The 27291-nt window shown below is 44.1% G+C and overlaps 1 protein-coding gene across 6 annotated transcripts in view; it reads right to left on the reverse strand.

Annotated features, from left to right (window-relative positions):
- Positions 1-1948: 1948 nt before the first annotated feature.
- CLCN5 (chloride voltage-gated channel 5) overlaps positions 1949-27291 on the reverse strand; it is a 100203-nt gene continuing 74860 nt past the window's right edge. For 4 of the 6 annotated variants that reach the window (XM_043974963.1, XM_043974960.1, XM_043974962.1 and 1 more), the window contains 11 exons: positions 24235-24386; positions 17702-17801; positions 16615-16802; positions 15246-15368; positions 13734-13940; positions 8857-8937; positions 8085-8627; positions 6364-6550; positions 4813-5211; positions 3380-3596; positions 1949-2709 (listed from right to left, as the gene is read on the reverse strand). In XM_043974963.1, the coding sequence (XP_043830898.1) occupies positions 2619-2709; positions 3380-3596; positions 4813-5211; positions 6364-6550; positions 8085-8627; positions 8857-8937; positions 13734-13940; positions 15246-15368; positions 16615-16802; positions 17702-17801; positions 24235-24386 (2288 nt within the window). In that variant the 3' untranslated portion in view covers positions 1949-2618. Of the gene's footprint in view, positions 2710-3379; positions 3597-4812; positions 5212-6363; positions 6551-8084; positions 8628-8856; positions 8938-13733; positions 13941-15245; positions 15369-16614; positions 16803-17701; positions 17802-24234; positions 24387-27081; positions 27176-27291 lie in introns of those variants that run through there. The other 2 variants (XM_043974958.1, XM_043974959.1) reach the window with 2 other exon arrangements.

Consider the following 27291-nt stretch of genomic DNA (forward strand, 5'->3'; position numbering starts at 1 on the left):
CAGAAGTGATGATACTCTCATTGTGGAAAAAAGCTCGGGAGCCACACAACAGATGCCAGCACAGATAATGCTGAGAGTACCAAGCTTGAACATAGGCTTGGAAGTGGCATCTCTGGGTGGCCTCAAAGATTTCAGGGAGACATGAGAAACAAGAGCAACCTTGTACCTGAAGGAAGCCTCACTGCTCAGCTTTTTGATAAACCCCAACTTGGCATCTTCACAAACGTCAGTGGGGGCAGAGCCTCTAATCAAAGAAGAAACAATGCCAAGGGCTTCACAGGATCTGCTTGGCACCAGATGGTTAGTTTAGCACACAGTCAGCTACCTTTCATATGGACTAACCAAGCTGAAGAAATAGGAACTGGGATGTTACTGAAGCTTGCTGCTTCCTGGGTTAGGCCTTTCTGGGCTGCTACTTGGAAACATCAGATTGACATCTGAAAAGAGAGACTCTGCTGCCTTGTGACTGTCTGACATTTACAAAATCATTCTATGGAATAAAAGAACTTCTGATGGCTAGAATTTGAAATGCAAAATCCTGAGTAACAGCTCTAAGAGGGCTTTTTAAGAGAAGCTATGGTGGGGCTCTAGCCTTTTCCTTTTGGTATGCTGGCATCCGGGGTCTGCCTATTACAGAGTGGAGAGTGTGAGTGGGTGTGAATGGCTGTATGTATGGGGGTATACATGTTTGGAAGTGCCAGGCAACATAATTCCCAAACAGTAGAAATGGCCTCCAGTCTTTTAGGACAACTTAGGAGAAGGCAAGGGGGGCCCCAGTGACCATTATCTGCAGACTGTGGGCCTTCCTTGGTACATGTGAAGAACCTTAGGAGGGATTATAGGGAATGTTTTCTGTCAGTCAGAATATTGAACCCCACAGGGTTCAGTCCTGAGTTATCTGAAGGGGAGCAGAAGGAAGGGCTTCATGTGGGTAAAATGAAGGAAGCAACACCCCCCCCCCACCCTGGAACAGTGAAAAAAATGACTGGGGGCTCTAGAACCGTACTGCTGGGTACCTGATCCTCAGAGGATTCTAAAGGACTAGTGATTTTTACTGTAGCCCCTTTGGGTGCCACCCTCATGGAGCCCAGGGGAGCTTTGGGGGTTTATGGGATTACCTGGGGGGGTTCAAACTTGGATCACAAGGAACTTTAGGAGACCCATAGTTTCCCTGGGGAGTCTATGATAGGCCCAGTCTAAATGTCTGAACATATCCGGAGTTCTGGAAAGCCCAGTGGACACAGGCAGGGGGACCGAGGGACCTAGTCCTTGTCATTTTATCATGTACCATCACTTTTAGAGACAGCAGCTTAGTCTTCTGTGGTTAGTCAGTTCTTATAATTGATCTCAGAACTGACCCGAATCACAGAATCGTTGGGACTTCCAAGCACATCTTGTCCAATCAGACTAGTTCATGCCTGACCAAAGACCCCCTTCCAATATTCCCAACAAGGAGGCAGCCACCACTTCTTGGGCCAATCCATCTCATTTCAGTTCAGCCCTCAACAGTTAAGAGGTTTTCCCAAACACATCAAGCCTAAAACTGTCAGGCTATGATTTCCACCCATTGCTGGGAAAGTCCCAACCCCCTTGCGCACAGCAAGCCCTTTAAACACCTGAAGATGCCCGGCACATGTCTGTTAAGGTTTTTCTTTAGTGAATCAATTCTCACACAGAACACGTAGGAAATCATTCTTTGCTACTGTTTACAAATCTAGCTGACTAATAGTAGCCATTTTGCAGGCAAAGAGAAAGCAGTATAACATTTTTGCTCTTGATATGAGTAGCATGAGCAACAAGTAAGCGAGCTACAGAAGCGGGCCTCCCTGCATACAGTGAGAGGTCAAATCAAGCAGCATTCTGGGATGATTTGGGAATTTCACACAGAGAGAGGCTGGCGAGTTTCCCCTCCCCCGCCTATGCCACATATATACATATATACATATATATATATATATATATATATATATATATATATATATACACATATATATGAGGACAGCAAAAATCTGGAATCCCACTAAATAGTTTAACAGGCACAGGACCACCTGCTGTGAAATGAACCCCCTCCTCCCCCTAATCTGGGGAAAATCCCTTGGGACTTTTTGGTTTTCCTGTCTGTTAGTAAACCAAGTAAAGCCCGAGTTTGGCGGTCTAGACCTCCCAAAGGATTAGAAGACAGTGGAGGGGGCCAGGTGGGCCAAGAGGTTCCTTGCAGAGGTTTTAGTGATGGCTAAGCTGGCTAATCATTAGTTACCAAAGTTAAAAAAATAAAGATCTTATTTAAAAAAAAAAAGAAGGAAAGGAGAGGTGAGGGGAGAGAAGGGACAGGAAAGAGAGGGGAGGGGAGGGGAGGAAAGGGGACAGAAGAACAAGGGAAAAGAAGAGCATTCTCCTATGACTCCTTCACCAAAGCCTCAGGGGCCTGCTCTCCTCAAGAGAAGATTCTGTAGTGCAATGGGTTAGCTGAGAGGGAAGTCACAAACAACATGTGATTATCAGCCTCATTCCCGAAGAGGAAATGCTCCAGTCACTTGCACTGGGTCCTCAGGTTTTCTAAACAACAGTGATGGCATCACATCTTCTAGGTGTCACACTCCCAGTGCAGTTTGGGGACTTCAGTTGAAAAGTATGGAATCGGGATCTTGGTTTGCCATCTGGGCTATGTGCTTCAACACATCCTTTTTGGTAATAATTCCCAGGAGCCGCCTAAAATTGAAATAAAAAAGTCAAGCTACAAAACACCATCCCTGCTTTTGCTCCATCAGCAGTGAGCCTGTCCTCGTCCCCTGGTTCTATGGTACATAGCACTCACTCACCTTGGCTATTAGTGGAAGGGCTAAGAAGGATACTATGGTCTAGAATCCTTTTTTTTAGCCAGGCCCAAACATGCCCCTAGGCATTGGAGAGGAAGGAGAAAGCCAGCTGGCTCAAACTGTTCTCTGCACTCACCTCACAATACGGAAATGCCCATTGCTCCCACTCCTTAAAGACAATGACTTGCATTCCTGAAGATAATTTAGGGAGCAAATATTGCTTTCTCTCTGTCTGTGTGTCTCTGTCTCTCTCCCTCCTTCCCTCTCCTCCCTCTCTCTCCCTGTTCATTCATTCCTCAAAGTCTTGGGAAGGACCACTAAATAGGGAACAGGAAGTCAAGTCTTGGTGGCAGGGAAGCATTTCTACAGTAAGGACCTAAAGAGAGTTGAACGCCCTCAAGCTCCTGCTACCACCATTTTGTTGGGCTACGTGAAGCCCATCTCTGTGACCAATGAATGGCATGACCCTTCTGAGATTCCTCTCATCCCTCAACATGCCTGCCAAGACACACCACTCTTTTCTACCAGACTCGAATCGTTTGACCTCACACACACGTTCTCACCCATTGTGTGTGACCAGACATTGGCGAAGTCCCAGTTTTCGGAATATGTCCACCACAATCTCCATGGGCGTTTGGTCCGTCACCGTAAAAGGGCTGAGGTCCAAGATTTTGCGAAGTTTGAGCGATGGGGGAGCATGTGGAGGCAGAGGAGGTGAATGATCCGTGAAGTGAATGATGGAAGTGCTCACAATGCCATCCTGCTTCTTCCGAGCATTTTCTATTTGAAAAATGAACAATATATATATATATACACACACACACACACACACACACACACGTATAATAAAACGTTCCATCAATGTGGCCCCACACAAGTGGCTTCTCTCCCAACAGTTCTAGCAAATCTTTGGTAAGAAATATCCCAGGAGCAGAGATTTAAAGCTGGAATACAGTTCAGTGGCTGGAGGCCATGTAGGGACAGAGAGAGAAGGAGATCAGGATTCCCATCAATATTCTCTGGCTTCTTTCTCCTGGAGAAATGGGCTTACTCAACACTTATCTGACACTTATTGTGTTCTGGTGCTAAGGGAGACAAAGAGATCTTGGTTAAGACATAGCCCTTGCTCCCAGCAGGAGAAAGAGATAACAATACAAGGCACAAGGTCCAAGTCCGGTAAAGACCTTTAATTGTCAAAGGGCTGCTTGGGCTCACTGGAGGGGGAGAGCCTAATGTGGTTTCACAGAAGAGATGGCATGAAGGGTAAATGGGTAAAGGGACAGGAATCAGGGGAATGGCGCGGGGGTGATGAAAGGGAATGCTTACTAGTCCACTGTGCCCAGAACATGAAGGGGAAGAGTACAATGAGCGGGGGGGAAAAGGAGGGTACAGTCGGGCCAAATTTCAGGCTGAGGGATATGAACGTCAGGAGGTTTTGGGAGGAGCTCCTGGATTTTTTTGAGAAAAGAGATACAATCGGAACTCACATTTCTATAGGCTTTAATACTTACACAACCAGCTCTTGAGGGAGCTATAGTATGAGGGTGATCACTCCCATTTTATAGATGAAAAAGCTGATGCTCAGGAGAGGGAAAATGACTAGGTCCATGTTCACACAGCAAGGAAGTGTCAGAGCTAGGACTTGAACCCGGCTCTTCCAAATCTGAATGGTGCCGAAGGTTGGGATAACAGGGGAATGGAAAATATCTCTGTCACAGGTTCACAGTGTCTTCACTGTGTCCTGGGTTCTAATTTGCAAGGGAAAGGCATGTGGCCATTTTAGTCCTTAAGTCTATGCCTCATCTCTGTATCTTGAGGTAGTATCTTAGGGTGCTGTTGGGAGCATGAACAAGGTTTGCTACGCCCTGATTATTCAAGAGTATACCCCAAACAGCCTATTCTTGGACATTTATCACACTGTGCTCACTGACATCATCACTGAACAAAACCCACACCTACTTAGGAGACCAAATTTTCAAATAGAACATGTAGTTACCGATTGAAATAATGAGGTCTCTCCTGAGGACAAAACCCACCAGCCTCTGAGACTCGCGAGACACAACCACTGGGTAGCCACTGTAGGTAGTCTCACTGATGAGAGCCTCTACATCTTCCACAGTCATGCTGTCTTGTGTGAGGACCATGAGTGTGGGGTCACTTCGACGGGGTCTCATCACATCCATTGCCAGAGTCTTATGGGTGAACTCTTCTTTCGCTTCTAAGAAGGGGTATCCATTGAGGCGAATGTGGGCGTCATAAATGCCCTCCCGCCCAATGGCATCTGCCACCCACTTGCTGGTCATAGCTGCAGCCATTAGGGGAACGATGTACTCCAGGCCACCCGTGAGTTCAAACATGATGACAACCAGGGACACAGTCATGCGAGTCACTCCACCTAAAAAGGACAGTATTTCTATAAACACATTATGGCCTCACTAGGAGAACTGATTTTGTCGGTCCACAAGCGCCTGCTATAAGCCAGGCACTGTGCTAAGCACTGGAGATAATGAAGAAAGGCATAAAACAGACCCTGGCCTCAAGGAGCTTACATTCTAATGGGGGAGACAACTTACAAACAACAATCTACATACAAGATACAGACAGTGTAAATGGGATGGTGGAGGCCTCCTGCAAAGGACATGGCATCAGCTGACTCTCAAAGGAAGCTGTGGAGGAGGGAGAGCACTTCAGGACAAGGGGACACAGCTAGTCCAAAGGCATGGCGACAGGGGGCAGCTAGGTGGTGCAGTGGATAGAGCACCGGCCCTGGATTCAGGAGGACCCAAGTTCAAATCCGGCCTCAGACACTTTACACTTACTAGCTGTGTGACCCTGGGCAAGTCACTTAACCCCAATTGCCTAACCAAAAAAAAAAAAGTTCACAAAGGCATGGTGACAGTAAAGGCATGCCAAGTGAAGTAGAAGAAGCCTGGAAAGGGCTTTGCATGCCTTTCTACACAGAGGATCTGCTATCTGATCTTGGAGGCAACAGGTAGCTACTACTTTAGGAAAATCTCTTTTGTGAGTGTCTGGTAATGAGGGCAAACATACAAGTCTGTTATGGATTTTCTTCAAGAGAGCTAAGCCCCAGAAGGCCCAGCATAATGAAGTCCAGTGGGATGGACCCCGAGAAAAGCTTATAATGTAGAGATCAAAGCATCTCAGACCCCTTCTAAATCTGAGAATCTGACTGACCCCTGAAAGCAACGCGGGCACACCTAAAGCATTCTTTCTGAAAAGCCTCTTTAAAACCGTAAATTCCCAAAGGGCACTGGTATTCATTCACAATCCCTCACTCTGGCTCACCACCTTTGCTTTCATGACATCACAGATTTAGAGCCTAGCAGTAATTTAGACCTACCCCTTTGTTTCAAAGAGGGGGAAAGTCTGGCTCAGAGAGCAGATCAAACCTGCTCCAGATCCCACCATTGGCAGCAGACTTGGCCCAAATGCAGTGGCCTGTACACTGCACTGAGCTGCTACCTACTGCTACCTGTAGGAAACTTGAAATACTCGGCACTTGGCTCAAACCAACACAGAGACTTACCTAAGCAGGCTGCTGCACCAACCATCGCATAAAGGCCAGGTGTGATACAATCAGCTCCTTGGTTGCACCAACCGCTGAAGATGGGCCAGTCATGGTGATAGAAAGCCAGCTGTTCCACTCCCACACCTAGCAGTCTTCCTGCTATGGCGCCAACAGCCATGCTTGGGATGAAGAGACCGGAGGGCACCTAACAAAAGGAGGAATGTGTGAATAACAAAGAATGACTTTCAAAAAACCAGACTGGGATAGAATTAAACACTGACAATTACTTTATCTGTGTGGTCCTAGAAAGTAATTTTCTTTTTTTTTAACTTTTCTTTGTTTGTTTGTTTGTTTGTTTATTTATTTGCAGGGCAATGAGGGTTAAGTGCCTTGCCCAGGGTCACACAGCTAGTAAGTGTCAAGTGTCGGAGATTGGATTTGAACTCAGGTCCTTCTGAATCCAGGGCCGGTGCTTTATCCACTGTAGCACCACCTAGCTGCCCCCCAGAAAGTAATTTTCACCAAAATACAAAGTTAGTTTTGAAGATGCCTTCCAATACCCCCGGATCTCTGGGATTTCTGGACTAGATACCTTGTCTTGAACTGGGAACCATGTGAGGCAAGAACCTGAGCTCTCTACACCAGAGAGCTAAAGGCCAAAACCATGTATGGCAAAATAGGGAATTGCTCTCAAATGCAGATATCTTTCTGTACCCAACTCTTTGTGCTTAGAAATAAGAGCTATGAGAGCTGCATGTACCCCCCCACCCCTACCCTGCTCACATGAAGTTGCTCAAACACTTGGAGCTTGAAGGGTCCTTAGAGGCTATCTGGCCCAACCCAGCCCCGACCAGGTACCTCTTCTATAAATAACATCCCTGGCAGGCAGGGATGGCCATGACAGAAATGGCCAATGAGGTACATTCCAGCTCAGACTTTGTGGTCAGTAGAAAATGACTAAATAATTTGTGTTTGGCTTTGGAATAGCCTTTGGTCCTTCCATTTGACTATGGCTGGGCTTCACTTCAAACTAAATAACAAAGCCACGTTGTAAAAACCATTCCATGGTGGGGATGAATTATATCATCTCAGACGCTGTCCTGGACTGAACAGAGCTTCTCTCTCCAGTCTTCCTATTTTGCCTGGTTCACATTTTCCCAGGGTGGTGGTGGTGGTGGTGGTGGTGTAGGCCACAGACATAATTCTGTGTCTTTGTAGAAAAGGCCTTTTCTGATGGCTAGGCTTAAGTAAGGGAAGGACTGTTGAAACGTTTCCCTTTTTGTTTCTTTTGGTGTTTGAGTCAAAAAGAGGTGAGGCTATTTTCAAAGAAAGTGAAAATAAAAGCAGAGTGCACTGACTTCTGCTGATAAAAGTCTAAAGATTTGGCCAGGTACAGAATTGGTCTTGGTTATCAGTTATACAGTGTGCCCATGAAAACTTGGCTAAGATATCTGAGGTCATGTTGGAAGGGTCAACACCATTGCTCCAATGCTGCTTAGCTACAAAATGTACTGAGCCACTTACAAAAATCCAGGAGTCCCGATTCCTTCTACCATCTAGGGCTGTCTCCTGGACTTATTACTTGCTTCACCTTTCATAAGAACTCAAGTTGGGGGATGCAAGGTGGAGAGAGAAAATTGTCTAGCAAACTCTGGGACATGTGAAAAGCATGGGTTGGGGGAGGGCAATGGAGAGCTGTTTCCCAAGTGCCCGAGCAGGTGCCCACAAGGGTCCCTCACCTTCATCCCAAAGGTGAAGACAGTGATGAGAATCTTCATGACGAGGGCCAGAGAGAGCTGCCACATAGCTGTGTAGACCCCCTGACCGGCAGCCCTGTCTGGCAGCTGGTCCCCTTTGGTGGTGTTGAAGTTGCTCACGTAGTCACAGAGCTTGGAGGAGTCCAGGAGCCCGCAGTCATTGAAGAGCTCGGAGATCAGCTCACTGGTACTCATGCGTGTGTACTCATTGGGGAAAGCCAGGATGCCTGTGATGGCCGTCACCACAAGGACCTCCAGCACTGGGTACTTGCCCAGCTGGGTGTTCTTGCGCTTACGGCACCAGGCGATGTTGCCTCGGATAAAGAAAGCTCCCCAGAGGCCCCCAAAGATCCCCAAGAGCACAAATGGCACAAGCTCTAGGAGATGCCACGGAGTGTGAAACTCTACATAAAATAGAACCAGCCGGCTGTTTCCAAAAGGGTTGATGGAACGCAGGGTAAATGCTGCCACCAAAGCAGCGAAGAAAGATCGCCACAGCGTTTTGAGGGGAAAATAATAACTGACCTGCAAAGGAGAAGAAGAGAAAGCCAAATCAGGCAACCAAGCAGCAGCAAGTGTTTCTGGGAAGAACACAGCTGAGGGATGAGGAACTGCCTCAGGCCCAAGGCTTTAGGAGCCACATGGTTCCAATGACCTTCTCCAGGCCCCCCAGAGAGTTCTCCAAGCAACAGGGACCCATGGAAAGCAGATGGACTTCAGAGACTGTGCTAGGGACCAGACGCATTTGCTTTACCTCTTCCAGGCTGAAGAGCACCCCGCCAATGGGAGCTCCAAAGGCTACAGAAACACCTGCTGCTGCCGCCGCCGACAAGACCTACAAAACCAAACACTCAGCATCACGTGATGAGTCCGCTTCCTTCCTTTGACATCTGTTTGAAGAGCTTACTACCGTTTAATTAAGATTTATACTGTTACTGTTACCACCATCAGACACCATCTCCTATTTCCCGTTGACTAAAATTTAATCCAGTTTAATTGGACGCATGCAGGCACTACAAGAAGTGAGATTTTAACCCTGATTTATTCCAACCTTAAACATTATAAATTGTTTGACTGTTGACAACCTATTAATCTAAGAACCTGAGCACATGGGGCCAGATAGGCTTCCACTGCATGAAGTTGAATCTCATTGGATGGTCAAAAGAATTTTTAACAAAATAAAAGAAGTGCCTGAGCTAAGTGGTCATCGCTCAGAGCATTAGTGATACTCAGCAACGTGTCTGTACTAGCTCAGAGGACACCCCAATACTTCAGTCTTCCTCATTCAATCTACTGACCTTCTGTGATATTCCATTTTGGGAACTACAATGATATAGATCGTACTTCATGCTCATTTGACTACCAAGGACAATAGATATATTTTATATTATAGTAAGGTTAAAAATATGCAATAGCTCAAAAATGGAGATTGACATGAGTGTGGGGACCCACCAGACTCAGGGCATCCAACCAATCGATCAACAAGCACCTATTATATGTTACAGGGTCATGGCTTTAGAGCTTGGAAGGGACTTCAGAAGGCTACCTCCACTCCTTTCAGATGAAACAAGCATAAGATGGCAGAGGCATGATAAGAAAGCTATTTATTGGAAAAGGATCTGGCAGTCTTAGTGAACTGCAAGCTCAATATTAGTCAATAGGGTGATAGCCAAGAAAGTTAATGTCATCTTAAATTGTATTAAGAGAAATCTATGCCTAAGACCAAGGAGGCAACAGTCCTTACGTTCTCTGCCCTGGTCAGGCCACATCTAGAGGAGTGTTGGTATTTACGTCTAGGTAGCAGATTTTAGGAAGGACTCTGAGAAACTGGAGATCAGCCAGAAGTGGATAACTAAGAAGAGAAAGGGCCTTGAGATCATGCCACATGGGGGGGTCAGTTAGAAAGACCAGGAGTGTTCCACCTGGAGAAAACTTTCCCACTACCACCAGAGTGAAGGAGGATACCTACTCTCACCATGATCACTCGACATTGTTCTAGAGATGTTAGCTATGGCAGTAAGAAAGTTAAAAGAAATTAAAGAATAAACAGTGGATCAGAAAAGGCTAACATAGCTCTACTTATGGACAATGAGAAAGTTTATTTAGAAAAATCTGCAAAAAAAAAATCTAGAGAATATATCACTTCTATAAAATAGTGGGATATAAAATGGCCCACAAAATAATCAGTATTCATAGATGTAACACAAAGGAGGAAAAATGGATAGAAAAAACATTTAAAATGAGGCAATGTATCAAGTATCTGGGAATTAATGTAGCATGCCATACACACACAGGACTTTTATAACTACAGCTATAAACAATTTTTATGGAACTAAAGAAAGAACTAAATAATTGGAGAAGTAGTTAATATTCATGCTTAAGGGGCACTGACATAGTAAAGTTGACAGTTCTATCCAAATTAATTTAGAGATTAAAAGCAATACCAATGGGATCTGCTTCATACAATTAAATAAAATAAAATTCATATGGAAGAACAAGAAGTAAAGAATAGCAATAAAAAGAATGAGAAAAATAAGGATGGGGGGATGGTACAGCCTGATATAAAATTATACTCTAGGGGGCAGCTAGATGGCGCAGTGGATAGAACACCGGCCCTGGAGTCAGGAGTACCTGAGTTCAAATCCAGCCTCAGACACTTAACACTTACTAGCTGTGTGACCCTGGGCAAGTCACTTAACCCCAATTGCCTCACTAAAAAAAAAAAATAATAAATTATACTCTAGAGGAGGAATGATCAGAACTGTCATGACGCTCGCTGAAAAACAGAAAAGTAGATGAGCAGAAGAGATCAATGAAAGGCACATTTCCAACCAAATGTATAGCATGGCTTGGTGTTGGATAAGCCCAAGGTACTGGAAAAACAGGAGGGTAGTCTGGTGGAAGAGAGGAACAGATCATTATCTTACACCGAGACCCACAAAAAGTTCCACACACATCTATGATCCAAGTAAATATAATGTGAAGAGACAGCAAGACGTTGTTCTGGAAAGAGTGCTGCATCTGATGTTGAGAATCCCATCAACCATGGGTACTTCGCTTCACCATTTTAGCTTACTTTCCTGATCTGTAAAATTGGGAAAGGAGAGGAATGCTTTAGAACCTTCCTCACAGGGTAGTTAGGAAGTACAAACGAGACAATGTGTGTACACACCTCGGCAAAACTCAAAACAACCCAGTGATGGCTCGGCCATTGGATGCTTTTTGAAAAACACCCTGAAAATGAAAGGAGACAGTCATCTCTTTCTCTACTGGGTATGGGGAACCAGGGTTCCACGTCAACTTGAAAGGAAGTTAGGTGCCCTGGAGCTCTCAGTTTGGCCCTCTGCTAGAAACATTTTTATCTATGACTTGGAATAAGGGCATGGACAGCATGCTTAACAAATTTCCAGATGCCACAAAACTGGGAGGAAGAGTTAACACACCAGATGACAAAATCAGGATCCAAAATTATCTTGACAGACTCAAGTACCGGGCTGGATATGCTAAGATTTCATTTACTTCTATTCACTTTAAAGTTGTTTTACTTGGTTTCAGAAAATCAACATCATAAATACTAGATGAGGGAGGAGTAGAGAGAAGTTCATTTGAAAAATATCGGGGGTAGATGAGCTCCAAATGGACACATGACTTAAGATACAAAGGATGACATCATAAAGAAATTACAGAAACAAGGAAGAAATTAACCTGTTGGATCTATGGAGAGGAGAAAAGTTCACGACTAAGCAAGTGGTAGAGATGATTACATGAGATAAAGAGACAGTTTTATACAACTCTAATGCAGTTAAAATTAGAAAAGCAGGTAACTGGGAAAAAAATCTTTGCAACAAGTTTCTCTGATAAAAGTTCTCATTTCAAAAATACATAAGGAACTGATTCAAATTTATAAGACTAAGAGCCATTTCCCAATAAATAAATGATCAAAGGATAGATGAACAGGCAGTTTTCAAAGGAAGAAATCCAAGGTACCAATAACCAGATGAAAAAATTCTCTGAATCGTTAATAATTAAAGAAAGGTAAATTAAAATAACTCTGAGGTTCTACCTTACACCTCTCAGATTGGCTAAGACGACAAAAGAAGAAAACGACAAACTGAAGGAACCGTGGGAAAACAGGTACTTTAATACACTATTGGTGGAGTTATCAACTGGTCCAGCCATTCTGAGAAAAAAAAAAACACAAACAAACCAAAAACCCGGAACTAAGCCCCCAAAGCTATTAAGCTGCGCATACCCTTTGACTAAATGAATACTAGATCTATATTCCAAAGAGATCAAAGAAAGAAGGACCCATATGTACAAAAATGTTTATAGCAGCAAAAACAAAACAAAACAAAACAAAAAAACAACAAAAAAACCCAAACCAGAGACTAAAGGAATGCCTGGGGCAAGTAGGTGGCACTGCAGTAGATAGAATGCCAGATCTGGAGTCAAGAAGACTTGTCTTCCTGAGTTCAAATGTGGCCTCAGACATTTACTAGCTGTGTGACCTTGGGCAAGTCCCTTCATCCTGTTTGCCTCAGTTTCCCCAAATATAAAATGAGCTGGAGAAGGAAATGGCAAACCACTCCAGTATCTTTGCCAAGAAAACCCCAAATGGGGTCACGAAGAGTCAGACATGACTAAAATGATTGAGCAACAAAAAAGAAGTGTATACCTATTGGAGAATGGCTGAAAAAATTGTGGTATATGAATGAAATAGATTATTATCATATCATAAGAAATGATGAAATGGACAACTTTAGAGGAAACTGAGTAAAATGAGCAAAATTAGAACAATTTCTACAATTATAACATTATAGAGAAAGACAACTTTGAGAGACTTCAGAACTCTCTAATCAATACAATGAGAAACCACAAGTCCACAGGACTGAAGATGAAATATGCTCTTTGCTTCTGTTGGAGTGGTATGGAACTGAAAATGCAGAAAGAGGAGACATACATTTTTGCACATGGCCAGTGGGGATTGGATTTTTCTGTTTGGCCCCAGAAGACAGAACTAGGAGACTGGAGTCTATGCTCCTCCCACATCCCCTTCCTCCCAATTTCACTGGTATCACTTGTAGAGCATCCCCACCCAGTCCTCCCCTCCAACAGAAGAGCATGCAGGTTAAGGATTATTACCCAGCCCAACCCAACTCTTCATTAGTCTGGCCTTCCCCTGTAGCCCTTTCCTCTCCCAACCCTTCTTGCTTTTAGGTCATATCTCCTTGCACTCTAGTATTCCCAGTGGCAGGAACTAAGCATTGAAACCCCCGTTTATTTGATTACACCATGTCCCAATTACTACCCCACACCCTGGCAAAAAGTTATGGAGTGACTTAAACCAGGTCAGGCATCGTCACATCTTTGTCATGGTTGGAAGAAACCTGAGAATGAACTCCTCTGGTCCAAATTTCTGCCCCCTGTGGGAATTCTGCCCATATACCAGCTCCCATTTTTAAGTGCCTTCCTCACACCTCCCTCTCACTGTGGCCCTCTGGAACAACACTGAGGAAGTCCCTCCTTCTTTTGTACAAGGCCCTCCAAGATGGGGCCGAGCCCATGGGCTTGTCCACCAAGATGAAAACCACAAAGTGCACTTAGTATTTGGCCCTCGTGTTATTTCTTTACCTCTCGGCGTTTGGCCTCATTTTTCCTGTACTTGGTGAAACAGTGGCACAGGATGTTTCCACAGCAGCATGCCACATGGACAAGGGGGCCTTCTTTGCCGAGGCTCAGGCCGGATGATACCGCCAGCACTAGAGTGATGGTTTTAATGATCAGTGTCCATTTTCCCAAATAGCCTCGAATAATGAAACCACTCAAAATCGTCTTGATCTGTGAGTCCAAGCACAAGAAAGGTTACATGTTCCCTGGGCCACTGTTGGATAAGCAACAACAACCTTGAAGCACTCCCCAACTTAGCAGCATCCCATATACACTCCCCAGAGGATCCTCCAACAAATTCTCAGGCTCCCACATTCCTCTTGTTACACAATGGCTAGCCAACAGGATAGGGTAAGAAACTTATTAATGCGACTATACCTTTCCCTGATCCTCAAGGGACTAGGGGAGCAGACAGCTAAGGGCCAGTCCCCTGCTGCAACAAACCCTTCTCAGGGGTCATTCTAGGCAGTCAACATTGGGGGAATAGAATCAATCTGTAAGGTGGGGCCCAACTGCACTGTCCTGCAGTGGGTGGAGGCTGTTTTTAAACAACATGCTTTGTTACCCCAATCCCGCTGGAATTAGTGAAATGGGGCATTCTGAACAGAATGAGAACGATGAATACATTTTAATTGGAACTGGTTTTTCTATGACATCAGTTGTATATAAAAGCCAACTCTGAGATTAACCATATGTAGAATCCCAAGAGCAAATGCTAAGGCTGAACCTAGTTCCCCTTGGCCTTCTTGGGGCCAGAGAAGTCTAGGAGTTTGGGCTCCGTCAGGGAAGGTAGCTTCATCAGTCTGAGCAAAACAAAATCTGGAAGGCAGAGTTACTGGGGAGAAATGCTAGAAAATCTTCCTGTAGTTTAGAGAAAAGCCACTCATGTGTGTTACCCATTCCATGAACATGGCTCATGGAGGGCTGATGATACAGGGAAAACAGGGCAGCTAGGTGGTGCAGTGGATAAAGCACCGGCCCTGGATTCAGGAGGACCTGAGTTCAAATCCAGCCTAAGACACTTGACGCTTATTAGCTGTGTGACCTTGGGCAAATCACTTAACCCCCATTCCCCCTAAAAAACACAAACAAAAATGCCTGTGTCATAGAGAACAATCGACTCCAATTTCTTAGGTCTCCGAACATTGTGAACTTTGCCAGAATCTAAGTAGCACAGTGTATCGCAAAGAGCTGGAATCTGCCCCTGCGCTGTGCTGTGTTACCCTTGCCCTCTCTGGGCTTCTGTCCTTTCCCACCTTCTAAGATCCTAGGAAACGGCTGTACATACTGCATCATATACATTCTGGCTTACACAGGCTCCCAGGAGCTGGCCTGGGAACTGAGCCACGGCCTCTCTGAGAAAAGGCTTTGGCTGTTCCCAGGTTGAGGACTGCTAGTGTGTTCCACATGCTGGGGACCGTTTTTCAGCAGAAAAGAAAATAGTGGACAATGTCTCACGTCTTAGTAGTAACTCACCTCAGGGATTCCAGAGCCGCAGGCATAGGGTGCAAACACCCTGACAAGGGAGACAGCCAGAAGGGCGAACAGCAGGGCCCAGAGGACGTACATGAAATAATTGAGGATGTAGGCAAAGGCTCCCTGGAACACAAACACACATGAGAGATAACGAGAGACACAGAGACAGAGATAGAGAGAACAAGGGACAGAGAGAGCAAGAGACAGAGACAGACAGAAAGAGCAAGAGAGAGAGAAATAGAGATAGAGAGAGAAACAGAGAACAAGAGATGGAGACAGCAAGAGAGAAATAATGATAGAGACAGACAGAAACAGAGAGCAAGAGACAGAGAGCGAGAGAGAAGGCTTCGACTTGGATGAGGTTGACCCAATCAGGCATGAAAGTACTTAGAAAAATGGTTTGCAGGAAAGGTCATGAAGGAGCCAGGATCTACATGAACTCTCAAGAGACAGCCCTTCCAGAGTTCGAGACAGGAGTGCAGAAACCCACTGTCAGCTCCTTTGGTAAAACCATTAGCTTGCCACTGAAAACAAGATGTTTTATTACAGTACAAACAACTTGGGCTGTCAGTGAACAAGAGAGAGCTAGGCAGGCTCGAGAGCCTTGGAGGGCCTCTTAGGGGGTTTCCACTGAAGAGCTCGGGGCCCCGGGGGCTCCAGTGGAGTGTGGGCAGAGAAGAGCTGATCTCAGTCACTTGTCAGCAGCCACCACCATCACAAAAGGAACGGATTCTGTGACAAGAGACAAGCAATTCTGAATCTCGGGAAGCCTAGACAGTGGCTAGGATGATTTCTTGGTTTGGGCCCAGACCTGTGAATTTGTTGGTGCAGCAGCTAGTTTTAGGCAAGGAGATAGCTTAGGGAACTACTGCAGTCTAGGTGTGAGGACATTCAGGTTTCCATTCGAAGGGAGGGGCAAGGGAACAAGCATTGAGGTGCCTACTCTGTGCTGGGCACTGGGCTAAGCATTCTATAAATATGATCTCGTTTGACCTGGTTGAAGAAAGCTAGAGAGGTGGGGGAGAACAGGGGAGTAAATTCTCTCCTTCATAAAGCTTGCCAATGTGATGTGACGGCTCTCGGCCCCCTGTGACCCCTCACTTGCCAGCTGCCATGGGCCAACTTTACAGAAATTACTCGAGGGAAATGGAGACAGTGGCTAAAATGCGGATACTAAAATAAATAAGGGACTAAATAAATAAGGTACTAAAATGCAGGCGGAATCTCAGCTGGGTCCCTTTTTCCTACAAGGGCTAGAGATTTTCCAGCTTCCCGTGCTAAGCACGTGATCTGGTATCACTGCCAAAGAGTCGGCAAGGAAAAGAGCCGTCCGGCTGTCTCCCAGCAAGCTCTGCTAGGCGTTAGCTACCTCTGATTTGTTGATGATCAGTTCGGACCAGGTGTTCCACTCAAGGCACTTATCTCTGTCTTCAAAGGTGACTTGTTCAGAATTCCAGCAGCAATGCTCATGGTTAAACCAGAAGCCCCTCAGGCAGACTCCTTCCTTCAAGTCCGTCATCCAGTGAGCAGAGATGTCTATCAAGCCTGCTAGGGAGCCTGGTGGAGGGGAAAAGGCCAAGCTCAAATATTGTCTTCCTCAGTCATTAGGATCAGTTTCATTTACAGAAGACAAGGGGAGAGGAACCAAAAGTCTAAACACAGATATATCTCACTTTATTTTTAAAAACTGGATTTTCTTATGCTCTGAACTTGACAAATGTCAGCCAACATGAGCATTTCCACATATACCCGACACTGCGATTCTCCAACCATTGCCCCCTTTCTCTCTAAAACATATGGGGTGTCCCAAAAGTCTTAGTGCAGCCAAAGCCAACCTACATGTTTGTGTTTCCCTCTGAGCTTCATTCCCACCTCTCCTGACCTCTGTGCCTTTACAACAATGAGTTATTGCCAGTGTCATCCTCTTGCTTCCTTATTCATACCAGCACGCCATCCTGATCCATGAAAGTGATGCCAGAGGCGACCAGCTTTACACAAGGAGTCAAGTGCTCTCCATCTGCTTCGTAGTCTACCCCGCCCCCTACCCCACCCCTATCACTTCTGCTTCTCTGGGGTTTCTTTTACTCCTAAGTCACCATCACCCTCCAAAACTGCTTCCTTACATCACCCTCACTAATTCCACATCCATCTTGAACCCACCCAACTCCAACCTTCTAATTCTTCACCCTGAGGTACCCCACTGCTCTTGAACTCCAGGTCATACCGACCTCGCATGAGCTCAGACATTCTGGACTGTGCCACCCTTATCTGCCCTTGTAAATGGGGAAATAAACACTGTGGCCCATTGAACAATCTGCCAGGAGTTTGATAAACGTGATAGTTTCAAATCTCACTGCCTCAGGACACACTCCTCAGTTTGCCCTGCTGTACACATCTATGGCAGCCAGTGAATTCAGGGGCCATTTCTGCTTGCACAGTGGGAAGATTGGTCATACCTGCTAAGAGCCCAATAAGCAGCATCAGCAGCCAGCCCGAAAAAGCATCACTCACACGGTGAATTAAGGCCCAGGTGGACTCTTTGCTTTTATTGGTGATCTGGAGAGAAACATCCCACAGCACAGATTACACACTGGGTGGGTCCAACATGCTCACTCACTTGCCTTTCTGTCATAAGTCACACATTCACTCAAAGACAAAGCAATCTCACTGTCTCCTGGAAAGGCAGACATAATTAGACTTAACACAAAAGCCACCCCTTAAATTCCCAATTTTCTCCAGAAATTGGAGGCTACACCAGCAGAAGCACCCACAAGGAACCTGACAAATAGGGATTCAGTGGAGCATTCCCACTTTCTGATGTTCCTCACTTCTATCAAGACCAATCCTGATTCCTTAATGCCCATGAATTCCATTGGGCATTGGCAAACTGGTCTGCCCTTGTCCCTCTATTTTACCTTCTTCTCTCTGACTTCCCACCTGTCTTTCTATGGAGAAGAAGGTTTAACAATTAAAGCCCCAAACCTCTGGCTTTGGTAGTAGGCTCTCTGCTCTCAACATGCCCCTTCTTCCTACCAAGACTCCACTTCTTCCCCTTTATGGAATTTCATATACTAAGAGATGCTTTCACCTGGTTACAACTTTGGTTATCATTTCCCCAGAGGACTCATGTTAGGCTTTAAATCTTCCCTTGGAGTTAAAAAATGAACCATAATAAAAGTCTGTATAGATTTAAGCACTAATTGGCCTCTCTTTTATAAATACCAGTCCAAGTCCTAAAGTGGCTAGAAAAAGACTAACTAGAAGCACTATAACAGAAACAAGCAATATCATATAAAATACTGTTTCAATGATTGTTAAGAACACAAAGGTGTTTGGGACACCTCTTCCAGGATCACACCATCTTGGAAGCATCAAAAACTTGCAGACCCCAAGAACTAGCTCTGAAAATAGCAGCACAAAAAGGCCTGAAAACTTGGGACAGTGCTTTCCCACCCCCAGACGAAAAGGGCCCAACTTCAACATAAAGTTCAAAGTCAAGAAATAGACTGGGAAAACGAGCAAACAACAACAAAAAAGAATTTGACCATAAAAAAACTACTATGGTGGCAGGGAAGATAAGAAATAAACTCAGATGAAAACAATGACATAAATCAGCTACAAACAAAGCCTCAAAGAAAAATGCTAATTGACCCCAAGGCCAACAAGAATTCCTGGAAGTGTTAAAGAATGAGAGGAGTGTCTTATAGCTTTAATATTAAACTGGCTAAGAAAAGATGCTCCTGTAGCCCAGAAGAAAATGACAAATTGTTTCTCAGAGAGCAGTATCCTTTTTAACGCATGTGTAAAATGGAAATTCTACCTTTTCCTTGGGATATCATGGTGTTTGAACACACAACTTTTGGATTGTGCTCATTAAACCAATATAAGTGGACTTTGTCTTGGGCACCCAAGGAATCTGACTTTGGGGATTCATAATAGCAATTCCTGGTTGCACTCTGGATTTGGTTTTGCTAACCATAACTGAACAATTGTACATTACTGCTATATTAATGCTTCAAAGCACTGGGATCGTCTACTTCTAACTTGTAATTAATTATGCTTGCCAATTATCTGTTTGAAATAAGTTTGTGTCTGAACAGCTTATTGAAACCGTTAAATTGCATAGATATTGTTCATGACCTAAAAGCTTTGTACTGTGGAATGTGCTTAATAAAAAAAAAAAAAGAAAGAGATGAGTGGTAGAGGAAAAATTGGGAAAAGAAATGAGAGTGATGCAACAACTTGGTAAAAGAGGAACAAAAAAAACTACTGAAGAAAATAACACCTTAAAATTCAGAATTGACCTAATGGTAAAAGAGGCACAAAAATTTACTGAAGACAAGAACTCCTTATAAAGCAGACTAGGCCAAGTGGAAAAGGAGGTACAAAAATCTCACTGAAGAAAATAACTCCTTAAAAATTAGAATTGGGCAAGATATTAGATATTATGAAACAATAAAACAAAGTCAAAAGAATCAAAAAATAGAAGAAAATGTGATCTATTTCATTGGAAAAACAACTGACCTGTATGATAGATTGAAGAGAGATAATTTAAGAATTATTGGACTATCTTAAAGTCATGATCAAAGAAAGAGCCTAGATATCATATTTCGAGAAATCATCAAGGAAAACTGCCCTGATATCTTAGATCCAGAGGGTAAAATAGAAATTAAAAGAATCCACTCCACTGATCACTTCCTGAAAGATATCCCAAAATGAAAACTCCCAGGAATATTATAGCCAATTTCCAGTGCTCCCATATTGCAAGCAACCAGAAAGAAAAAATTGAAATATCATGGAGCCAGTCAGAATCACACAAGATTTAATAGCTTCCATGTTAAAGGAGCAGAGGGCTTGGAATATGATATTCCTGAAGACAAAGGAGTTAAGATTATAACCAAGAGGGGCAGCTAGGTAGTGCAGTGGATAAAGCACCGGCCCTGGATTCAGGAGTACCTGAGTTCAAATCCAGCCTCAGACACTTGACACATACTAGCTGTGTGACCCTGGGCAAGTCACTTAACCCCCAATGCCCTGCCCCCCCCTAAATATATATATATAACCAAGAATAACCTACTCAGCAAAAGTGAACATAATCCTGCAGGGAGAAAAAGGATATTTAAGGAAATACATGATTTTCAAGCATTCCTAGTGAAAAGACCAGAGCTGAAGAGAAAATCTAACATTCAAACAAGAGAAGCATAAAAAGGTAAACGTGAAAGAGTAATCCTAATGGACTCAATAAAGTTAAACTGTTTACCATTCTTATATGGTAAGATGATAAATTTAACTCCTAAGAACTTCATCATTATTAGGGCAGTTAAAAAGAGTCTATATAGACAGAGGGCATGGGTGTGAGCCAATTACACTGGAATGATCTCCAAAAAAAAAAAAAAAAAAAAAGAACGGGTGAGAAAGAGAGATGTGCTAGGAGGAAGGGAAAGGCAGAATGGGACAATTTTTCTCACATAAAAGAGGCCTGAAAGGAGAGTTTTTATTTAGATTGGAGGGGGAAATGGAATGTGTGTGTGAGGTGGAGGACAGGCAATGCCTGAAGCTCATTCTAATTGGAATCAGTATATAAATATACATACATACAAACACACTCAGTTGTGTGTATAGAAATGCAACTTGCCCAATCGAGAAGCAGAGGGGAAGGGAAGGAAATGATAAAAAGGAAGACAGATTAAGGGAGACAGTAGTTAGAAGCAAAATAAACTTTTGAGGAGGGACAGGAAAAAAGAAAAGAAACAGAAGAAAATGAGATGGAAGCAAATATTCAGTTTAGTAATCTTATCTGTGAATGTGATTGGGATGAACTCACCTATAAAACAGAAGCATATAAAAAAAAGAAGAAGCATATAGCCGAATGGGTTAGAAACCAGAATTCAACAACATATTATTTGCAAGAGACATACTTGAAACAAAAAAGATACACACAGTTAAAATAAGAGACTGGAGCAGAATCTATTATGCTTCAACTGAAGTAAAAAGGCAGGGATAGCAATCATGATCTCAGATAAATTAAAAACAAAAATAGGCCTAATTAAAATGGGTAATCAGGGAAACTACATTTTGCTAAAAGGTACTACAGTCAATGAAAAAACACGAAAAAATTTAGAATCAAGTTTCTCTGAAAAGGCCTCATTTCTCAAATATATGCTGAATACAAAACTGTCAAATTTATAAAAATAAGAGCCATTCCCCAATTGATAAACGGTCAGAGGATATTAACAGGCATCCAGAAAAAATAAATCAAAGCTATCTTATAGTCACATGAAAAAAAATGCTTTAAATCACTACTAATTAGAGAAATGTGGATTAAAACAACCTATCAGAAATGACACATGCTGGAGGAGATGAGGGAAAACAGGTATACTAATGCAGTGTTGGTAGAATACTGAACTGGTCCAACCATTCTGGAGAACAATTTGGAACTACGCCCTTTGACCCAGCAATATCACTATCACGTTTGTGTCCCAAAGAGATCAAAGGAAAAGGAAAAGGACCTTCATGTAAAAAATATTAATAGTAGCTCTTTTGTGCTGGTAAAGAATTAGAAATCAAAGGGATGCTCATAAATTGGGGGAAATTGAGGCATACAATTGTGATAGAACACTATTCCGCTATAAGAAATGATGAGGGGGTAGTTTCAGAAACACATGGTGGGGGCAGCTAGGTGGCGCAGTAGATAAAAGCACCAGCCCTGGATTTAGGAGGACCTGAGTTCAAATCCGACCTCAAAGACTTGACACTAACTAGCTGTGTGACCCTGGGCAAGTCACTTAACCCTCATTGCCCCCCCCCCAAAGAAACACATGGCAATATGTATATGAACTGATGCAAAGTGAACTGAGGAGAACCAGAAGATCATTGTGCACAGTAATAACAATGCTTTAATGATGATCAACTGTGAAAGACTTGGCTATTCAGATCAATATAATGAACCAACAGTTCCAAAGGACTCATGTTGAAAAAATACTCTCCACATCCAGAGAGAGAACTGATTAACTCTGAGTGAAAAGTGAAGGATAATTTTCTCTCTTGCTTTGTTTGAAATATGGCTAATATGGAAACATGTTTTACATGATTTCACACATATAATTGTTATCATAATGCTTGCCTTCTCAGCAGGTGGGAGGGAAGAGAATTTGGAACTCAAAATTTAAAAAGGAAAGAATGTTAAAAATAATTTTAAAAAAAGAACACAGGGGCAGCTAGATGGCGCAGTGGATAGAGCACCGGCCCTGGAGTCAGGAGTACCTGAGTTCAAATCCGACCTCAGACACTTAACACTTACTAGCTGTGTGACCCTGGGCAAGTCACTTAACCGCAATTGCCTCACTTAAAAAAAAGAACACAGGGGGCAGCTATAGGTAGTACAGTGAATAAAGCACCAGTCCTGGATTCAGGAGGACCTGAGTTCAAATCCAGATTCAGACACATGACACTTACTAGCTGTATGACTCTGGGCAAGTCACTTAACCCTCATTGCTCTGCAAAAAAAAAAAAAAAACAACCCAAAAAACAACCCCCCCCCCCCACACACACACAATTTGGCACTTCTGTGCAAGGTTTCCTCTTGCTTGAGTATCATGATCTGTGATGCCAGGCACTTAAAAGTCTTAAGACTCTGTAGAACACTACAAACATACACCAATTGTTTCCAATAATTTTGAAAATCAGGCAGTTTTTAAAACCAGGCCTGGCATAATAAATCTGGAATGAGAAATGTTTGCTACCAGTTGCTAGTGATAAAGCCAATACTAAAATGGGAAGGTTGAGAACACATTCTGACAATCACAAAAGACCTGGGCCCCTTGAATGGACTTTTCTGTTTGTAAAGTCACTCCACAGTTGCTTGATCACTAGACAAACATGTTGGAACTTTTTGTTCATGACTATTGAACAGTGAATAGGAAAATCATCATCCTGAGGACAGGCAGAATTGCATCTGCTCTACAGAAAGCTGCCCCTAGGCATGGTCCCACTTGGTGGGCCCTGTGGTGAGGAGCCTCCAGATGCAGACTCCAGAAGGCGGATGTCCACAGAGCAGGGACATTGGTGAGGCCATTCCCGTTTAGGCACCTATACAACAGACATATTCTTCAGCACCTCCACAGGACAGAGGTCTGGAGGAGATGGACATTTTAGAAAAGACACTATGCTCAAGATGCTGAGAAACCCGTGGGCACTGACACGCCTATAACCCCCTTTACACCAGCAGTATCATCAGCGACTGCTATTTCAAAAGGGGAGTCACTGTGGGAGTCAAGGGAAAGAATCCAGGAAGACTCATGCCTTAGGTCCCTTCCCCCAATTCAAGGAAATTCTAAAAAAAGCTAGCCACCTCATGTAAGGGCCATGCTCTAGGAAAGGTCTAATTTCAAAAAATGGTCAGAGAACACACTTAATTCCAATTTAACCACATTCTTTTAGCAGTAAAATAGATTATGGCATCTTCCCAACGGAATGTTAGCATTAGGGTAACAAACTCCCATTTTCCCATCACTTCATTGGGAAGCTCTGTGCAAACCTTCCATTTTCAACACTTGTGGAAACCCAACATTCCAATATTATCTCTGAAGAAACTGAAGCAGAAGGCAGCACAAAGACAGTAGGGATGGGGGGTTTCAAGGCTCCCTCTCTCTGCTCTATCCATTCCACTGTCATACACTCACATTTCCATAGACCTCCAGTCATTCCTGTCAGTCATATATGCCCCAGGACAAAAAGAGGCATCATTAAATGTGAACGATTGAGAGCGCCCCCCAAAATGAAGAAAACACGTGAATCCAGAGCCAAACTTGTAGGTATCACAGTAGCAGGCATTCTAACATGAAAAAGAATTAAGGATGACACTCTCACCCGGAGGTTACAAGAGGCCAAGGGAGGCCAGAGCACTCAGCCAAAGAGAGGCAAAGTACATTTATTCCCCATATGTCGCCCATCAGGTGTCCTTGGTCATGACCCACTACCTTTGCCTTACCTCTCGGTGCCTGTCGCGGTCTCTGGATTTCTCCCTCACCCAGTCAATGGTATTAAAGTCTTCATAGGTCCCCACTCCAGGGATAGGCTCCTCTAAGAAGTCCATCATCTTATTTGGAACATTCATCCCTCCTCCATTGTATGACATGAACTCTGCAGAGGAGGAGTAAACATTAGTTGGTTTCTCAATTAACCAAAGAGGTTTTATTATGTGGCTCCTATGGCCCCAGAACTGTGCCAGGCACCGGGGAGACAAGGACATCGAGGGAAAAATCCAACTCATGAAAAGCTTGCGCTCAAAAGTCAGTATTACCCAGCAAATGATTGGAAATCTACACAGACTAAGTCGCACTACTGGGGAAATGAGGCATGAAATTACTTCCATGGTCCGCATTAGGAGGGGGTGAGAAGAACTTAAACTCAGCTATCAGCGAGATTTTACCAAAAGGAGACGTAACGTGGAGACTCAAGGAAACCCAACATCTCATTGGTTAGAAGGCGTAAGGGAGGAAGGAAAATCAGCGTGGTACACGTTTGCATTTTAATTGTTTTAGTGGGAACCATCAACAAAAAACCGAATGTGTGGGGGCAGCTAGGTGGCGAAGTGGATAAAGCACCGGCCCTGGATTCAGGAGGACCAATTTGGAGATATTAGAAATAGGGAAGTTGTGAATATTTTTGTTGAGACACAGGACCTTTCAAAGTTCACTTAGTCTTGTGCTCTCCAAAGCTCCTGGATTCTAATCAATTCCTAGCCTGCCCCACTTTAACCCTGACCCTAACTGACCACACACTATCTCAGAAGAGAGGTCACACCCTGCCGAGAGCAAAAGGTTCTGGGGATTTTCTCACTAACCACAATCTCTCCCATTCTCACTCTTGCGTTTCAATTGCTGTTGCTGATCTTCGACCCCCTCCTGACTTTTCTAGCCCATCTCCCTGACTCTGGCTTCATTTGTGCTCACCACTCAACATGATACCCCATGACCTAACATGATCTACTATCCCAGACTCCTTGGCCTGCTCCATCCCCTCCACCTTTCCTAGGACCCACCCTACAAATCCTCAGCACTGGGCCACAGCCCAAATCAGATCATCCCTGGGAAAAGGGACAAAACAACAAGGAATCCACCCACTAGGAATTCATGGTCTAACAACTCAGTTGGGTTCTTGGCTATTAGATCAACACCCCTCCTCAACCCTTCTTAGTGCCTGCCCTCTTGCATCACTTCCAGCAACTGCTCCAAATCGTCACTTCATCCCACTCCCCCTGCCATGCCCCCACTCCTGGCCCAGCTTCTTTCTACCTCCCGGAGAGGCTGCTGCCATCTGACCAAGATCTCTCAGCTCCTGCTCCTCAAGTGGCCCTGATTTTTCATCGTCCCCACCCCCATCCTTGACTCTCTCCCTCTGGGCATGGAAGCAGCAGTCATTAGCACCCATCCCATTCCCTCCCAGAACTTTCAGGGCCTCACTCCAGCAGGCAGCAACTCTCCACCACCTAGCTTTTGGAATCTCTCCCTCGCCATTGGCTCTTTCCCCTCTACTCACAAACACGTTCAAGTCTCCTTCATCTTAAGAAAAAACCCTCCTCTTGAGCTTTCCAGCCCACCTGGACCTGAGCCGATCTCCCTCCTCTCACCCTCTTACTATTAAATGTCCTGAGAAAGTGGTCTCTGTCCAAGGCTTCCATTTCCCTACCATCCTCACCTTCAGTCTTCCAGTAAAATGGCTCTGTCAAAGTCTCTGTTTCTTCAGCCTTAATTAAACCCAGTGGTTTTCCTTTCCATCTTCATTTTTCTGGACCTTTCAGAAGCTTCTGACCATGCTAACCACTGACATCTAACTCTCTGTTTTTTCTTCCTTCTACTTTAACTTCTGTCTTCTTTGATGTCTCATATTTCTCCTGAGGACATTTCCCTTAGGTCTGGTCTCTCTCCATGGAGAAAAGACATGACAGTAAATGGACTTGGAATCAGAAAATTGTTGAGTCATTTCAGTCACATCCAACTCTTCATGACCCCGTTTGGGGTTTTCTTGGTTTACCATTTCCTTCTCTAGCCCATTTTACAAATGAGGAAACCAAGGCAAACAGGGTTAAGTGACTTGCCCATGGTCACACAGCTAGCAAGTGTCTGAACTTGAAAGCAAATTTGAACTCAGGAAGATGAGTCTTCCAGATTCCAAACCCATCCACAGCAGCACCACCTAGCAGCCCCAGGAATCAAAAATCACGGAGGCCTGCATTTAAATTCCACTTGTGACACTTCCTAGTTACATGATCTGGGCAAGTCACATCACTTATCTGAGCCTCAGTTTCCTCATCTATAAAATAAAGATCCTAATGCCTGTACTATCTATGTCTCAGGGTTATTGTAAGGTTCAAATAAGAACATAGATGAGGCTCTTTGCAAACCTTTAAGTGCTAAAGAAATGTCTGTTATTCTTTATAGTCTCTCCCACAGCTTTAAAGTTGATGTAGCCACCATTTATGTCTTCATTCTTGACTCCCCCCAGCCCTAGCTCCAATCCTGCATCTCTAACTGTCTACATACAGGACAGCTCCACCCAGCACCCGGCACCTGAAACAACAGATGTTGGCAACCGAACTCATTATCTAAAAGACAACAAAAAGTTTTATCCTTTAGAAAAACCAATCCATCACTGACACTTCCCCATGATTCTTCCCTCTTACCACCCCTCTACCCACCACAAATAAAGAGGCGCAGCAAAGCAAAACCAGTCAATATGCTGGCCACGCCTGACAGCGCATGCCTCACTCCACGCCTGGGGCCCGCAGCTTTTCTGCCATCAGTTTGATGAAGTCATTCAGTGTTTTCCTCATTACCTTGCCCCGTAAGCTTGCTCCTCTTTTTAACGTCTCTATTTCTGCCTCTGGTAGCAAGATACACCTGTTCTCCCATGCTCGTACCCTTAGGGCCCTCTTTGGCTATGAGAGAGGAAGAAGAAGCAAGTATCAACTGATGACCGACCTTACCAACTGCCCCTTTGCAACATCACTGGCAGGTACATCTGTCCTCTCCCCTTGATCCTTTAT

Source organism: Dromiciops gliroides, chromosome X, assembly GCF_019393635.1.
Source record: "Dromiciops gliroides isolate mDroGli1 chromosome X, mDroGli1.pri, whole genome shotgun sequence".
NCBI lineage: Eukaryota > Metazoa > Chordata > Mammalia > Microbiotheria > Microbiotheriidae > Dromiciops > Dromiciops gliroides.